Source organism: Neomonachus schauinslandi, chromosome 8, assembly GCF_002201575.2.
Source record: "Neomonachus schauinslandi chromosome 8, ASM220157v2, whole genome shotgun sequence".
In the NCBI taxonomy this organism is placed as follows: domain Eukaryota; kingdom Metazoa; phylum Chordata; class Mammalia; order Carnivora; family Phocidae; genus Neomonachus; species Neomonachus schauinslandi.
In genome coordinates, this window is record NC_058410.1 from 142,448,302 (window position 1) to 142,466,567 (window position 18,266).

The 18,266-nt window shown below is 45.8% G+C and overlaps 2 protein-coding genes across 3 annotated transcripts in view; both read right to left on the minus strand.

The window, feature by feature from the left end:
- The window catches only part of ARMH2 (armadillo like helical domain containing 2), a 3,093-nt gene extending 1,705 nt beyond the window's left edge, over positions 1-1,388 (minus strand). The window contains exon 1 of the mRNA XM_021697239.1: positions 1,121-1,388. Within this exon, the coding sequence (XP_021552914.1) occupies positions 1,121-1,388 (268 nt within the window). The remainder of the gene's footprint in view (positions 1-1,120) is intronic.
- A 4,602-nt stretch (positions 1,389-5,990) lies between these two features.
- RIPOR2 (RHO family interacting cell polarization regulator 2) overlaps positions 5,991-18,266 on the minus strand; it is a 109,598-nt gene continuing 97,322 nt past the window's right edge. Inside the window, exons 19-23 of one of the 2 annotated variants that reach the window (XM_044917724.1) lie at positions 17,798-17,956; positions 17,037-17,239; positions 12,698-12,781; positions 10,492-10,582; positions 5,991-6,400 (exon numbers count right to left, since the gene is read on the minus strand). In XM_044917724.1, the coding sequence (XP_044773659.1) occupies positions 6,303-6,400; positions 10,492-10,582; positions 12,698-12,781; positions 17,037-17,239; positions 17,798-17,956 (635 nt within the window). In that variant the 3' untranslated portion in view covers positions 5,991-6,302. The remainder of the gene's footprint in view (positions 6,401-10,491; positions 10,583-12,697; positions 12,782-17,036; positions 17,240-17,797; positions 17,957-18,266) is intronic. The other variant, XM_021696826.2, reaches the window with a different exon arrangement.

Consider the following 18,266-nt stretch of genomic DNA (forward strand, 5'->3'; position numbering starts at 1 on the left):
ATATATATATATATATATATATATATATATATATAAAGGAATATTACACAGCCATCAAAAATGAAATCTTGCCTTTGCAACGACGTGGATGGAACTAGAGGGTATTAGGCTAAGTGAAATAAGTCAATCAGAGAAAGACAATTATCAGATGATCTCACTGATAGGAGGAATTTGAGAAACAAGGCAGAGGGTCATAGGGGAAGGGAGGGGGAAAATGAAACAAGATGAACCCAGAGAGGGAGACAAACCATAAGAGACTCTAAATCTCAGGAAACAAACTGAGGGTTGCTGGAGGGGAGGGGGTTGGGAGGGATGGGGGCGCTGGGTGATAGATATTGGGGAGGGTATGTGCTATGGTGAGTGCTGTGAATTGTGTAAGACTGATGAATCACAGACGTGTACCCCTGAAACAAATAATACATTATATGTTAATCATAAAAAATAAATAAATAAAAATTTAAAAAAAGAGATGTGTTGTTGAAGATTATCTATAAAATTTCATTGTATATCCTGAAATTTATTAGGAAAAAAACGTGGGAGTGAGTTTAAACCTGATGATTACTAGAGCAGTGTGTGTTTAAGCAGTTTACCACTTAACTTTCTGGCCAAATATACATTAACAGTTGCTTTTCACTGATGTACTGACTGTCTTTCCTGGTAGGTGTTTTAATAGCATTAAGCTCTTAATGATTTTTCTAAGGTAGTTTCCGTGTGACGCATTTTTACAAGATAAAAAATAAAATCCCAAGCGCTTTTACTCTGTGTTGAAATCATATTACTCGGTGGGAGTTACATCAACTCAGTATAGATTCTTTGATTTTTTTTTAACATAATAATGAGAACTTCATTAGGCAATTTCGGTATGTGTGTTTTTAACTAATAAAAGTGGGAAAATTCTCCATCATTTACTTGATGGACTCACTCTTGCAAAACATGAGATCCTTGAGAAAATGATTGGCAAATGTCTTTGGTCGTACAAAGACAAAGAACTAAAACTTTAGGCAAAGGAAACGTCCCGGGCATCTAAGACCAGACCTCTGAAAAGTCACTAACTTACGGTGTTATAACAAGCAAAGAGATTTCGGAGGAGCTCTGTGAGGCCAGCTGGCTCAGTCCGTACCTGTGAAGGCCAGCAGTCCAATTCGGTGCGCAGCTTGAGCCCTCTTCTCAACAGCTAAAGATTCATCCTTCAATAAATGGCCAAGCACCACGATTTTTTCTTTGTGAAAAATACTCTCAGCGGAAGGGACATCTCCTTCCTCCTCCTTCTTCACAAAAAAGGGCTTGACAGTGACATTCCAGAACTTCTGCACATGCCGACACAGCCCCGAAAAATAGCGGTAAATCCGCATCCAACACTGCACATAATAAACACGGGTCTTAGCCATCGCGTGGAAAGAGCCAGTGGTGGTTCAGCAGCCAAAGTTCATAGTCAAGAACTCTGGAATGCATCACTTAGCAACCCTGGAGAATGGAATACACCAGTCAGAGTGAAGCAGGGATGCCTTGATTCTTCAGGCCAGCATCGAAGGCCGTCTGCGATTTCAGCTACACCAAGTTTCCTTTCACTCCTCTGGGTGCGTAGCATCTCGGCTTGGACCAAACCGGTTCCCCCTCACGCACATGAGGCGCATTCCTGCCTTTGCACCTTTGCTTGGGCAGCGCCTGCTAGCAGCTTGCCTGTTTTACTTTGCTTATTCCGACACGTACTGAACCTCCTTCCGTAGGATTATCCCTGTTCACGTAATCAGACTTTTTCTCGTAATCAGACTTTTGTTTGTCACGTAATCAGACTTTTTCTCCACATCACTGATGTCCTGTATTGATCCTATCTCGCTGAGAAAATAGAAGCAGGCTAAAGGGCACTTGCACAGTTGTCTTCACCATGCCCACCTAGCTGCATCATGCACACGGACCCCTGCTGTCCAGTTATGGACGCCCTCTCCATTCATGCAGCATATTTCAGCCACCCCTCGCCCCACTCAGGAAGATGGCTCTACAGCTCTTCTCTTGCCTTAACTAATTTTTCCATCGCGACTGGATCGTTTGCATCATCAACAAGCATGCTGTACTTTTTCTCAGTAAAGAAGTAAAACACTTTCTTGACCTCATATAACCCCTCCGCCGAGTTACCGCTCTGCACCCCTTCATACAACAACTCTTCAAAGAGTGGCCATACTCACCATTTCAAGTATTCTTCCATCCTCTCTTGGATGTACTCCGAAGAGAGATTTCCAACCCACGAATCTACTGGGATTGCTCGTCAGCGTCACTGATGACCTTCATTCTGCTGAATCCAATTCTCGGTCTTCAGCATTTGACACTTTCTCCTTGAAACGCCTTTTTTGCCTAACTTCTAAGCTGTCATACCCAATTGTTCTTCTGCTTACCACCCTCCATTTCCCTTTGCTGGTTCCACCTCTTTATGACCTGTAAATAGTGGAGTGTCCCAAGCCTCAGGCCTCATAGGCTCTTCTTTGTTTCCATCTATACTTCCTAGATAAACCAGTTTCCCAGCTTTCAGTGCCATCCATAGGCTGAAGACTCCCAATTTTATATATATATATATTTCAAACATTTTATTTTTAAGTATCTCTACTCTCAATGTGGGGCTTAAACTCACAACCCTGAGATCAAGAGTCACATGCTCCAACCAACTGAGCCAGCCAGGTGCACCCCACTCCCCCAATTTTATTTTTAACTGGATTTCTCACCTGAACTCCAAACATATTCAGTCGTCAACTTGATAGCCATCCAGTTGGCTGTCTAAGAGGCTTCTCAAATATAACATGTCCAAGTCAGAATTCCTGGTCTTCCTCTCTAAGCCTGCAGCAGCTCCCTTTCTCTGTCTTGGAAGATGGCACCCCATCCTTGCACCTGTTCAGGTTGAAAGTTTTGGATTCATCCTTGGCCTTTATCTGTCTCACATTTCACTTCCAACTTATCAACAAGGCTCTGCTTGCAAAGTAGAAATTTGGACCTCCCCATCCAGATTTGGGATCTTCTACAAAGTGTACATGCCTGGACTCTTCAAATACATCAAGGTATGCAAGCTTGAGAGGAAAGGGGGTGCGGGGCTACTGTTGTAGATTAAAAGAGCCTGAAGAGACATGACAAACATGTAACCCACCGTTGGAGCCCTGAATCCACACCTGTGTGCATGCACATACGTGACCACGTGTGCAGATGCAGTAAAGGGCAGGAATGCGACAGCGTGGGAAACAGAGACATGCATTGTCCAGCACGGTGGCCACAGGGGCTTTGGAGCGCGTGAAGTGTGGCGAGTCTGAACTGATATGGGCTGTAAACGTAAACTACATACTGGATTTTGACGACTTAGTATGAAAAAAATGCAAAATATCATACTGCTAATTTTTGTTATTGATTACAAGTTGAAATATTTTGGATATGTTAGGCTAAATAAAAGATATATTACTAAAGTTAACGTCCCCTATTCTCTGTACTTTTTAAAACGTGGCTACTAGAAAATCTAAAACCCCAAGCATGGCTCCTCTTCAAGGCTTTTGTGCTTATTGTTACCTCTGCTTGGAATGTTCTTCCCGGAGATATCCACATGGTTCACCCCATCAGTTCTGCACGTGCAATTTTCTGTCAGACCTTCCCGGACCACTCTCTTCTACCCCGTGACCTTTGCCCTGTCACTTGTCCCATCCCCAGCCTTGTACAATTATGACTGCCTTCCAGATCTTGTTTTCTCCCCTTGCCAGCATATGAGGGCAAAGATTTGTATGCCTTTTGTGTTTTCTTCACTGCTGATCTGCAGTGCAAAAAACAGTCATATTCTTTGAGCGTACACCTCATTCACAGTAAGTATGCAAAAAAAATTACTTGTTGCATAAATGAGAAATTAGAGATCTAGTTTTTAGCAAACACACAAAGTATACTTAGAAATTTCTCAAAATCAAGGTAGTATTTATTTAATAAGAGATACTGTCTCTGGGAAAATTACAGGGATAAAAATCTTTATTTTTCTATTTGACTAATTTGCTTTTCGGATACAGTGAGAAGTGCTGGTGTTGTCTGCTGAATGGGGGTTTACAATTTTACTTTATAATTTTGTGAAGTAAGGAAGGCAATTCAGTTAAACAGTATAGAAATGAACCTTATAGGAAAAAAAAAAAAAATCTTTTCCTGCTGACTCAGCAAAAACAATCACTGGTATTTGATGTCAGTCGGTGAATACTTGCGCTCACAGCTGAATGTGAGGGGCCCGTCTGTGATGATGCTGGTGGGGTACGGGCTGGGGGCACACACAAATAAATGAAGGCTCTTTTCATCTTCAGGGGGCTCATGGTCTCTGCTCATAGATAACACGATTCTGAAACACAGCTCTTTTTGCTCCCATTAGCTTTACAACAAATCTGAGAGGGCAATATTATGATCCTCATTTACAAGTGAAGGAATTTCAAGATAATGATAAATTCAGGTTGAGAATGAGGTGCACCGTGTTGTAGAAATGCCAGGTGAAGGAGGGCATGGGAAAAACATAGAGCAGGCTCTGCACATGAGACTAATAATTCAAAAATAATTTTTATTTTAACTTACATGATTGAAAGAGTGATGGATACAAATGCCACAAAACTAAAAGCACCCCCTTCGAGCAAAAATAAAATGCAGAAATGAATACAAAAGATATGGAATTAATTACTCATGCAATATTCAAAAAATTAGAAAAAAAAAACAAACAAACCAAACAAAAAACTCTGTAACATTTGTGATTTGACTTTCTGTAAAAAGAATCATTTCAACGATTTAACATAGACTATAGACTATACATACTAACCATAGACTGTACAATGTACCTTTAAAATGAAGGATATATGCATATATATAATATTTATAAATATACAAATATATATACACATTATGACTTCACAGTTGAAAGAACTATTTGCCAGGAAGCCTGGCAAACAATTTTTACTTTTTTTTTTTTAATTTTTTATTTTAAGTAGGCTCCATGCCCAATGTGGGGCTCAAACTCATGACCCTGGGATCAAGAGTCACACGCTCTACCAACTGAGCCAGCCAGGCGCCCCAACAATTTTTACTTTAAAATGGAATACGAGTTGTTCTTAAAGGTCTTGCTAAAATGTAAATATTTAAAAGACACCTAAATGATATTTTATACAAACACATCCAGAATACAGTTGATATTCCACAGTTTAAATAACACTCACACATATTATTTTGAGATCTTGGCATATCCCATCATGTATACTCTTAAGAGGAAGAAAAGCTATTGAGTGGTCTTGTAGTTTATTTAGAGGACTTGCTACCCTGATAGGGAAGCAATAAAGGAAGCTGTTACTTTAACTATTTGGCCAAGAGATCCCACCCAGTGATGAATGATTTCTCTGGGGGCAGTGACGGTCCCTAGGGGCATTCTTCTCCTTCCTAATCTCATGGTAATTCCTGTAGAAGCAAGGACCACTTGGAATGTCCTTCTGCTCTCACCCCATTAAGAGTCCTCCAACTTCCAAGTACTTCTACTTCAAAGAGCATCACAGCTTTCTGAATCCATGACTTTTGGTTTTGATTTGTCATAGCAGCAAAATATCTCTATTGTAAAAGTATCATAAAAAAATGGCTCTTGTTTAAAAAAGCTTAAACTTTGAATGTGTTTTTTTAAGGAGTACATGTATAAACTTAATAAGGTAGCTCTTAGTCATCCACCTGTCTTTTAACCATGGAAACATTCTTTTGGGACTTTCAGGATGGAGAAAAGAAACAAAAGAAGTAGTGGAGGCTTGAGGAAAATAAAATTAAAAGAAAAATTAAACTCTTACAATGTGTCGTTTTACCAAGTTCTGCGGGCAAATCTTTATTTGAAGAAATTCTTTTTTTTTTGTGCTTTGCATTAAGGTGAAATTAGGTAGCTAACGGGGCCACTCAACCCTGAGAACACGACAGAGAAAAACTGCAAGGCGTAGGATAGGCATCAAAGCATCACGTGACTATTTTAGGCTTATAGAAGAACTTCCAAAAAAGTACAAAGATGGCGGTTTTAAAATTCCACACATATGCGATAAGATGGGCTCTTTAACTAAGTACTGTCAGACGCCATCGACAATAAAATCTACAGAGTACTACACAGCCCGATTCTACTGGCCAAAGGAAAAGTGGCTAGGTCCTGGAAAACTCGATTTTGAATTCTATCTATAACACGTTACATTTCCAGACAATCTCAACAGAGCGCTTCAAGTTGTAAGCATTCCCGCTCGACCCCAGCACCACCTTGATGAACAGGGCCCTTTAGAAAGAGAGCTGTACGGGAGAGCACATTAAAATGCTGTAGCGACTTCCGTCCCATGGCGCCCTCCAACGTGAACACAGTGAGGAAACTTGTCCAGTTGTTCATATGCCAGCCGCCCGTCTTCCCCTGCACACAGAACATCAAAAACCAACAGCAGTTGGAACGTGGCTTTCTCATTCATCCCTCAGGATAACAATACCAGTTGTTTGGGAATGGATCGCTGTGTAATTTCGCTGTTAACTTTACGTAGGGAGATCATCTTCCAATACTCTTAATTATGTTGTTTTCTAGGTAATGTTTAAATGACCAAGAACTTTTTTTATGTTTTTTTTTAAGATTTTATTTATTTGAGAGAGAGAGAGCATGGGTGGGGGGAGGGACAAAGGGAGAGGGAGAAGCAGGCTTCCTGCTGAGCAGGGGGCCTGATGCGAGACTCGATCCCAGGACCCTGGGATCATGACCCGAGCCGAAGATGGACGCTTAACCGACTCAGCCACCCAGGCGCCCTTTAAAAAAAAACAAACAAAAACTCCCAGTGCAGTTAACATACAGTGTTATATTAGTTTCTGGTGTACAGTATAGTGATTCAACCATTCTATACCTTACTCAGTGCTCATCACGATCAGTGTGCTCTTCATCCCCATCACCTCTTCCCTCCACCCCCACCCACCTCCCCTCTGGTAGCCAGCAGGGTGTTCTCTAGAGGTAAGAGTCTGCTTTATGGGTTTGTCTCTTTTGTCCTTCGTAGAACAAACAAGAACTTTTGAGGGAATGCCAGAGACTAAATGAATGTCAGGGTGTGAAACAGTAGAAGTTCTACGGGCATTTGATGGGGATAATTTCGCACGATAGATTTCTTCCTGAGAAGTCATATGGATTATATTTTAAGTGCGTTAGGGATTTCAGTATGGCTGATCCTTGACTTCAAAGCATTGAACTTCGACAGGACTTTTACTTTTTTACATTACATATTGGCATATCTAAACAGTCTTTTGTAAAAGTCAAACTTAGGCTGTCACACTTGAGCTAAAACATTACTCTTTGCCATGGACCCATGTGGTGATCTGTCTACCAGCCAGCAGCTAGGTCACTTCCATCAGTAGTCATCTCGAACAGCCAACATTGATTTGCAAATTATTTGAACACTCCGTACCGTTTTTCCTATCTAAAACAATGATTAGGAAATGGGAAAAAAATCATAGATAACTAGTGATAAGAAGCAGGCGTCCATGCATTTAATACAAGAAGGACAAAGATGGGAGTATGAGTTGTGCTCAATCACAAGTTCATTGCGAAGAAAAAAAAGATTCATGAAATGCTGGGACTACATTGATGTTAGTGGGTTTTTGAAAGGGAGTGTAATTATGGGTTTTATAATATATTGTAGTCCCTGAAAACAGAAGCCTCTCAATCAACCAAAAGTTTGTCTTTGCTTTTAGGGGGGGTACATTTAAGTTTTTCAGTAATACATCAAAAAGTAGGGATTCGCCTGCATTTAAAAGAACATGGTGAACTTTTCTCTTGGCAAAGGCCACCAATTTTTAGAGATTTCTGTTGATTGTTTCTGCATGCCTTGACTTTTCTGAGGCAAATGTTATATTTTTTCACCTTTTTTATTACTTTGGAGTAGAACCCATTATTTGAAACAAAATATTTACACAAATCCCTGATACATAAAACACTGAATATAGCATCTTTCCAGGTGATGACAGGGGGAGACAGAGACAGAGGGCCTGAGTTAGGCCCATTCCTACCTCGCCTACTTGCACATACCCTGGATACTTTGGCTAACTAACCCTATTTAAAAAAGAGCGAATACCTGGCCAGCTCCTAGTTTGCTCATGGATATATTGCAAATCAGAAGTGTTCAGGTCTTTCCCTAGAGTCCCCCAGAGTCTGGGTGGGTCAGGATTCCATCCCAGTGCTTACAAGTTCTGGGAATCCATAGGTGAGTTATGCTTCCATGTACCGCTCCCTAAAATGGGACTATTTGCACTTTTCCCTCATGGAGTCCATGGGACGATTAAATGAGCTAACCCATGCAGATCCCTCAACCCAGTGCCCGGCACAGAGCAAATCCTCTATAGCGGTACCCCAACATTACCACAGAGATACAACCAGGGCCGGTCTACGGGGCACCTCACCCTGACTAACGTCCAGTGGCTGATGACCTGTGTTGGCTCCTCCTCTGGTCTTTTAACAGCCCTGTGAAGCAGTCAGGGTGTTAGAGGAGAAGGGGCCTGTGCTCTGGGATGTCTGGCATGTGGTTCCAAACCGGACTGAGATCTAGCTGGAGCACAATGGAATGGCCATAGCTAATGGGGAAAACTGCTCTGCCCAACATGGCAGCCACCGGTCTCGTGTGGCTATGCAAGTTTAAATGCTCCCTACTGAAAATTAAATAAAATTAAACTTCAGTTCCTCATTCACAGTAGCCATATGGAAATGCTCCCTAGCCACCTGTGAATACTGGGACAGCCCCGTTACCACAGGGGGATCCAGTGGATACAATTACTGATGCAGCCATCTGTGTGAGACTGTATTTGTGTATTAGGGTCAAAGGCGATTCAGAGCATTGAGTTCAAACTTGTTTCATGGTAGAATCACCTGGAGGCTTTTAACACAGTGCCGAGGCCCAATGGAAAGAGCATCTTTGGAAGCAGAGCCCAGGCATGGGCGCATCTTAAAGCTTTCTTGGTGATGCCGATGTGCGGCTGACATTGAGAACCACCAGCTGGTGGTGTGAGGGGGCACGGGAATTGGGGAGAGCAGCGCAGGGGAAAAGCCAAGGTGAAGGGGCGCCTGGGGGGCTCGGTCGGTTGGGCGTCTGCCTTCGGCTCAGGTCATGATCCCGGGGTCCTGGGATCGAGCCCCGCATCGGGCTCCCTGCTCAGCGGGGAGTCTGCTTCTCCGTCTGCCCCTCTCCCTGCTCATGCTCTCTCTCTGTCAAATAAATAAATAAAATAAAATAAGAAGCCAAAGTGAAGCGCGGATAAGGATGCCTCCTGGAGATGCTGCTGGGGGTGCAGCTTAAGTGAAGTTTGGGGCGCCCCCAGCAGGGCTCACGCTCTTCAGCTTGCACTGGGTGAAGAGGCGTTGCTGGTTCTGCGTTCCTAACGTCCGGCTTACCTTCATTGTTATTTCAGGGCATGAAGGGATAAAGGAAGCTTGAACTAATAACACCCTGGGCACATTTTTAGGGAATTACATCTTTGTATGCCTAAAACAGCCATAAGGAATAATTGTTTTATCCTTTAAACAAACATACGCTGGCTTGGATTTCTGTGCAGTGGATGATATATTCAATAGCAGAAGGAAGTGTTATTACACCAGCAACTGTAAGAAAGGACGCCTACAATGGATGTGATCTTCACGGTGATTACAAATGCCATGAGATTCTCCCTTACGTTATTAAGCTACTATAGTCAAGCCGGGGTGGCTTTTTTCCAACGAGTAGTATCAACCGGATTAGATTTGAGGACTTTCGGGAGTCTAGTTTTTACACATTGAGAGCAGGTGTAGCATTAAAATAGCAACTATCTGTTATGCAGGATTAAGAAAGCCTCTCTCCACCTCACTCTCCTCACTCCCCAGCAGGAATAAAGGTATGCAGCCTGGTGGGCACGAAGCTTTCTAAAGTGAAGTGAAGGGCAAGATTTATCTGGCTATTCCAGAATAAAAGAAACACTTCACTTCTTTTCTCTGGGGTCAGGGCTCAGGTGGGCATTGGCCCACGGGGCAACCAGGGGTTCATCGGAGAGCCAGGGTGAGGCCCTGGGAGCAGGGGGTTAGGGCATACCCTGGGGCGCGTCGCCGCAATCTCAGCCACTCACTGCCCCCCCTACGAGGGCCAGCCCAACCTCGCCATCCCAGCTGGATTCCTGACTACTGTCTCAGCCTCCCGGTTCAAATCTCTGTTCTTGATTCCAGAGAGCGCACAGACTGATCCATCTAGAGAGGCTCCAGAGAGCAACCCTCACCCTCTACACCGGACGGTGAGAACAGAGCATTGAAGCAAGATGGAAACTGACCAGTTCCTCATACCCTGTGTGTGTGTGTGTCACACCTGCGTGTGTGTGACATACACTGTGTGAGTGTGTGTGAGTGTGAGCAGAGAGCCCACGGAGGGAAACTGCTCAAACAGTGCACACGAAACATCTCCTTTCACTTCCTTCCTGAGTGCCAAAAGGAAACAATCGGGTAAAAAAAAAACTCACCGAGAGACAAGAGGGTCTCGGAGGCCACGTTTCTGATTTCTTCAGTGTCGGACTGACACAACGTCACGAGCATTTTAATGCTTTCGGTGGCCTGCAAGGAGAAAGTCGTGAGATAGCGCTCTGACGCTTCTGTCTGGGGTCCCCCGAGTCGCAGTCCCCACAGCTGGTGCGGACGTCAAGGCCATCTCCCCCAGGGGGCCCCACGGCTCACTGAGTGTCATCCAGGGGGCACGGTACTAGAATTTCCTGGGACGGAGCCCAGGGCACGTGCTTGCGGGAGCCCCGACAATCTGCTAAACCCCTCATTTCCCAGAGGACACCCCAGAGGGCGTCAGGAAGCCGGGAGACCAGCCTGCTTTCCAGAAGAGAAGCCACTCCTGGGAGTTCTTTCTGCTGTACCTCCCTGCTTCCAAGACAGCGCTAACGTACGAATTGTTAATGCTTAGTTTAGACCAAAACGGAGGCGTGGAGTAAAGGTGGGTGGTGGGAATTCGTCTGTGTGTTTACTGCGCATTCATCTAGCACTTTCCGAACAGGGCAGTTCGCCAGGCACGGGAGACTCAGCCATGAAGACATGGTTCTGGCTCTCAAGAGGTTACAGTCCCGTGGAAAGCCAGACGGTGGGACAGAGAGTTACTACAGGGCGTGACATGGCTGGGAAATGTGACCTGGTCTGACCAGGGAAGTCTCCACAGAGGAAGGGCGGTCGTAGAGCAGCTAGCCAAGGGGGGCGGGGGGGTGTGTGTGTGTGTTGGGGGGGGTGGAGAAGGACATACATTCCATGCGAGGGGCGCCCCTCAAAGACAGCCTCACAAGCCGCAGGAAGGGTTTGGGCCTTCATTCGTGGAATCATGGAAAGCTACAGCGGGGCTTGGGAAGCAGGGCTCGTGTTGTGTTAAGAGCGTTCTAGCCGTAGCTGAGAGCACGCACGGAAGGCGTTGGGACTCCGAGGAGGCAGAGGCCGCTGGTGGGGAGGTGGCTCGGATCCGGTGCGCAGAGCGGGGAGACAGTGGACAGACGCGGGCTGGAAGGACGCGGGCTGTACAGGGTGTGAGGGTGAGCTGCACGACCCACTGAGATGCCGAGGGCTGGGGGTGGGTGAGCTGGGTGCATCTGCGGTGACTTGCTAGCGGACACAGCCAGCAGCGAGCCGGCTACATGCTGGGGGGGGGCGCGGGCTGGGAGTCATCAGAGCACAGACGGGGACGGAACACCGGAGCGAGCGCATGGAGGCGGCGGGGGGCCTAGCGTGGGGTCTCTCGGCACAGCACCGGCCGGGGCCAGGGCGGCTGGAAGCGCAGGAGCCCGCGTGGGGCGACCCAAAGAGCTGCTCCTGAGATTCTGACGAGCTGACAGAGGGACCAGAGGGCGACGATCTTTCCTGGGAGAAAGCCAGGCTCAGGTAGCGCTGGTGCTGGGGGGCAGCTGACCGCGGTGGGCAGTGTGGGCAGACGACAGCTTATTTTAGCCCAGAGCGACAGAGGAGGGGCCCCACGCGGGGCTCGATCCCAGGGCCCGGGGATCAGGCCTGAGCCGAAGGCAGACGCCTAACCGACTGAGCCACCCAGGCGCCCCGTCCCTGCTGTTTTTTCGTACATGAGAAAGATGGGGGAAATCATCATGTCACCTCTCTTTTGGGATAAGGTCTACGTTTCTAACCCTGACCTGCGGGCTACTGAAACACACGACTGTTTTCTGAAAGTTGTTGGCTCTAACATAGTCACATTTAGTGAGCAATTTAAGAAACACAACAGGGGATCCTAGGGCAAGGGAGGGAAAAATAAAACAAGACAAAATCAGAGAAGGAGACAAACCGTAAGAGACTCTTAATGACAGGAAACAAACTGAGGGTTGCTGGAGGGGAGGGGGCCGGAGGGATGGGGCGGCTGGGTGACGGGCATTAAGGAGGGAATGTGACGGGATGAGCACTGGCTGTTATATGCACCCGACGAACCACTGACCTCTACCTCTGAAACTAATAATATGTTAACCACATTGAATTTAAATAAAGAATTTAAAAAGAAGAAAAAAGAAAAACGAAAATCAACAACAAAGATCCCCAAACAAACACACAGGCTCCACAGCGAAGGAAGTAAGATGCGCTGCTAACACAGCGCTCCCGAGCACAGGAAGAGAGCTGTTGGGCGTCCTTGGCCCCCAACTTGCTCCGAGCTGACCTGTCTGGGTCTCTAAGGCTGGGTTTTACCTGCAGGCTCTTCAGGGCCAGACAAGCTGCCTTCTGGAGCTGGAGGTTTGCCTTTGTCAGCGCTTCACAGTAATAGAGCAAGGCCTGAAAGAGAGGGAGGGACCCCGTTTGTGGTTTTAGAGCTATCACCGCAGATACGACATGTCACACTACCTTCAGAGCAAAACAAAAATCCACTAAAATTCATGTTTATTGAAAGAGCTGTCTCTTAATTCAATACGCTAATTGCTTATATTCTACCAGGTCACTGACACTGGGCAATCGAAGTTGGAAGATCCAAAGTGACGACTGCAGCTTTCCAGAGACCCTCAGGGCTAGCGAAAAGTGCTCCGAGTGTTTAGAAGGAAGGCACAGAAGAGATGTGTTAGCTCCAGGGAATGCTGCGCGAGGCTAGGGGAGTCACGTGGAAGACAGTCACCTTCCAAAGTCACAGGGCAGGCTCAGGAAAGCGATGTGTGGACTGGCTGGGAAGGATGGGTTAGATGTCAGCTGGGAAGAGGACATCCCAGCAGGAAGGAGGAGTGGAGGAGGCGGGTCCAAGGATGCTCTGGATAAGAATCTCAACGTAAAAATTAGTTCTTATTTCATGAGAAAGCTCGTGTCTTTCTCCATGCCTTAAATTTCTTAGATTTGTCTCTTCCACGGCCACATGTCTTGTCAAGGTCTTGATTTCATGCCTGGATCACCAGCCACCACATTTCTGCTTCCAGCACCTGATGACGAGGGATCCCTTCTTCAAGAGCACGTGGCGTCCATCAGGAGCCCACCGACTGGCCCCTCTCTCAGAAGAGCAGAGGCCTCCCTTCTTTGTTTGTGCCCAGCATCAACGGGGAATGCCTGCCTCCTTATGGGTATTTCCAGATCCTGCGAAGTTGGCTCAGCACCCCCTCCAGCTGCCCGCTATTCCTGCCACGCTCACGGATGCGCCCGGGTGCCGTCCTTTGCACAGGGGGGCCCTGTGAGCTCTGCTCCCCTTTGGACAGACCTCGTTCCTAATGATCTTCAGAACTGGTTCAAGAACCAGGCCCTGCTTCACCAACCACCTTGGGACCGGCTCTCTACCATCTTCTCTCTGATTTCCTATGACTTATCTTTTCCTTGGTTCTTACTAATTATCATTACTTACATACATCTGTGTTTATAAGCAGCAACATTACTTTTTTTTTTTAAAGATTTTATTTATTTATCTGATAGAGACAGCGAGAGAGGGAACACAAGCAGGGGGAGTGGGAGAGGGAGAAGCAGGCTTCCCGCCGAACAAGGAACCTGACGTGGGGCTCGATCCTGTGACCCTGACATCATGACCTGAGCCGAAATCAAGAGTCAGATGCTTAACCGACTGAGCCACCCAGGGGCCTCTGGTTTTTTGTTTTTTAAATTGATTTAATTCCTAGCACCTAGAATGAATAATACTCTATACATAGTGAATGGCCCAGTCAGATCTGATGACACCATAGTGCCAGGATGAAAGAGCGTGCAAGTGTCATCAACCACCTGATGATGTGTTTGCTCATGACACGGCATATAGCTGTGATTAAACTCGGCCTGTTTTCTCAGTTCTATAGAACGACCTACTCTTTTAAAAAATGGAGATACAATTCACATACAATATTCGCCCTTTAAAGTGTTTGATTCAGTGGTTTTTTGTATACTCAGAAACCATCATCACTACCTCATTCCAGAGCATTTCCATCAGTCCCCAAAGAAATCTTGTACCCATTGGCAGTCATTCCCATTGCTCCTCTGTCCGGTTCCTGGCAACCACTGATCTCTGTCTCTCTCCCTGGATTGGCTTACTTTGGACATTTTGTGGGAATGCGATCACGTCATACGTGGCCTTTTATGTCTCGTGCTTTCACTGAGCACGATGGCTTCAAGGTTCATCCGTGTGTCAGCACTTCATTCCTTTTAGGCTGAACGATATCCCATTGTAAGGAGAGATCAGATTTTGTATATTCATCAGCTGATGGACATTTGGATTGCTGCCACTTTCTGGTTGCTAGGAATTAATAATAATACTAAATGTTCCATTTCACTTGGGCTTTTGCATAGTCCTCATCAAGCGGATGAACTTGGGCACACAATGATTCTCTATTTTCCCATTTCCCTCTGGTACCCCTCCCAAGAGCCCCCAGGTTTAGCCACCAAGCCAAAATTTAACCAGTTCCCCAAACCATACATTCTAAGGCTTAAATGGCCGATAACAACTTAAATGGTCCTTGCTTTCAGGCGTGTTTGCATTATAACAATGATTCCAGAGGGATAAGGTGCTGGATGTGGGCCTGGGTCAGTCCACCACTAGTAGTAGGATCTTTGGATGAGACTTCTGGACCATACTGTCCCTTTGAGCAAGAGGACTGAAACTCTGTTGGCTTGAGCGGGAAGTGGGTACTGTTTCCCGACTCGACAAAGCATTCGGCACTTCCCTGTGCCTTGCAGAGACGTACAGTCTCACAAAACAAGTAAGCATCACCTTGCTCACTTGAATTTGAGCAGTTGCCCAAGAAATGGTGGCTGCCACGATACTCAGCTTGGTAAGAGTTCCAGGAAGCCAACAGGAGGTGCCCTGGGAAGCAAGAAGTCCCTGTCACCTTGCAAGATAGTAAGCGTCTCCTCTGGCGGGTCCTAGATGATTACAGGAGCAACAACACCCCAACAGACAGAAGAATAGATATTTCCCACTTATTTGGGTCCAGGGAGGAGGGGTAAGTAAAAAGCATCAAAAATGAACCAACATACGTCTAGTTTGCTTCAACATCTATGGTTTTCTGAAGGTTTGAGATCTACAGAAACACCCCCTCTCACCGAGGTAGTTTTGTATGGCTTTAGCCCTTCACATCTGGTGGTACAGAATTAACGTACTAATGTTTGCTGTTTCATACATGAAAAGATGGAAAGAACTCAAGGTTTGGGGAGGGCGGGTCAAACACTTCTAGGTGGTATCTAAGTTGTTCCTCTTAACTAGTGTGCCACCTAAGCCATCTTCAGTTAGTGAAGGCTCATTCGTGAGAAATGAATCCAAGACCTAAGGATGAGAGCTGAACTGGAGACGCAAACATCCCACCACTCCCTAGCTTAGCTAATGCCTTAGAAAAGTTAAGCCCTTCTCAGAGTTCAACATTTGACCTTTCCAAGGATAAGAAGGGACCAGTTTAATTTTCTTGAGCTGATCTGAGGACTGACATGAGTTATCTTTTATTTTTATTTTTATTTTTTTTAAAGATCTTATTTATTTATTTGAGAGAGAGAGACACAGCGAGAGAGGGAACACAAGCAGGGGGAGTGGGAGAGGGAGAAGCAGGCTTCCCCCGGAGCAGGGAGCCCGATGCAGGGCTCGATCCCAGGACCCTGGGATCATGACCTGAGCCAAAGGCAGACGCTTAACGACTGAGCCACCCAGGCGCCCCAGTTATCTTTTATTTTTTATCTTTTAAGACTTTATTTATTTGAGAGAGAGAGGGACAGGGGCAGAGGGCGAAGGAGAACCAGGCTCCCCACTGAGCAGGGAGCCTGATGTGGGGCTTAAACCCAGGATCCCGGGATCATGACCTGAGCCAAAGGCAGACACTTAACCAACTGAGCCACCCAGGCGCCCCACGAGTTAGTTTTTAGAACAACTGTTCAGGTTGTCAAGGGCTCCCAGAGGACCAAGGCTGCCATCTGTACAGGGCCCCTGGGTGCTCGAATCACAGATGCTTGTTACCCCTGGATGGTACTGAATGAAAGCCCTGGACGAGGTACACCGCCTCTTCCCTGGCAATGAGGAGTGATAGCTTTTAAAATTAAAAATATTCTTGTTCTTTGAGCCAACAGTTTGATAACTTGACCCCAAACTACTCATAAAATATGTGTGCATGTATGCTCACCATGATATTTTTCAGAGTGGGGAACTAGACTAATGCCGATCAATACGGAACGAGAAAATAAATTATGGAATATCCATGCCCTGAGATGTACATTAATCCATCAAATGGGATGAAGTAGATCAACATGTTCTAACAAGGAAAATCACCACGATATAGTACATTTAAGAAATCAGTTACACAACACAACAGTGTGATCTCATTTAAGGAAAAAATAATTATATATGTGAGCAGATATGTAGAAAAACATTGGAAGGAACATACACCAAATTATTAACAGTTCTCTCTGGGGGCTGGACTTACGGGCGCTCAAATATTTGCAGTATATTTTTGTAGTTTATGTGGTGTTACAGATTATATGTTATTAATAGGCAGAAGAAAATTATTTTGATAAAAAACAGATGGCAAAATATTCATAGTAAATGATAGAAAATTAAACAAGCTTCTGGCTTGATGTCCACGATTTGGGGCTTTACCTTTTCCCTGAAATGCTCATCTCTGGAGGCTGCAGCCAGGTAAAGCATCACAGCCTGGCTCACTTGGCTGTCATTCCTCATGAGCAGCAGGGCCAGGGTCCGGAGTACTTCCTGCTGGGCCGGGAGGCTGCTGGGTGCGAGGTCACTCATGGCCTGCAGCAGTTTCTCATCTCTCAGCGATTGCAGAGTCTGAATCAAGGAAACTAGCGAGTAAAAAGAAAGCAGAATACCTTCTAGTTCCATCCACATCATTGCAATAAGCTTCATGCCACACTCCTAGGCTGGTGCCCATTCTTTTCATTTCCTGGATTCCCAGCCGGAGATCTGGTTTTCCATCCTCCCTCCTTCCCTTATCAACATGTCACTGCATCTGCCTTCTTGTGAACCCCACTTCTGCTTATTATCATGAAAGCACCACCAAAAAGGGCAACCTAAAATAGTACTGCCTGTAGACTTTATCCCACTAATGGCAAATACAATACACTAATGAAGAAAAGAAATTACATCAGTAAATCATTCAGCAGCTTCTCGTCAACACTACACCCCTTCTGGGTGATTGGGATGCTCTTCATAAATCCCCGCTTCATTGCCAAGAGGCTCGCTAATGTTAAGGGTCCAAAAGTCATTGAAAAGGCAGATCTGATCCCAGCTGTTGACTTGGGGGAAAAGGAAAGGTTCCCATCACTAAAAACTACGACTGAAAAGCCCGGAGTGGACTCCAAAGGGAGCCAGCACACAGTGTGACAAAGAACGCGTCCCACCTTGCTTGGCCAGCTGGTTCACGTGACTCTCGAGGTCGCTCACACCGTGGCTGGTAAAGTAACTGTAATACTGGAAAACAGTGATGACTTCCAAAGGGAGGCTGGAGGGGAGCAGAGGCTCAGCCCGGTCCAGGATTTGGGAGACCAGGGTTCGGAACACTGTTTGGAAGGGAAAGAGGGGAAGCAGCTTTGAGGAGACGTGACCATTCATTCGTGTTTTACTGAGGTACATGGCAGGGCGAAGTCCAGCAGGTGAGCCGATCCTCAGAGTGCGGCTGCATGAGTTTTGCATCTGTGTGTACACACACCTATGTGACTGCCATTTGGGTCAAGTTACAGAACACGGCCGGCACCCCAACGGTGAGCTTGTGACCCCCAAGGACCATAGGTTACTAATAATCTGACTTCTGTCAAAACGTATTAGCTTCACTTGTTCTTGAGCATCATGTAAATGGAATTATCTAGAATG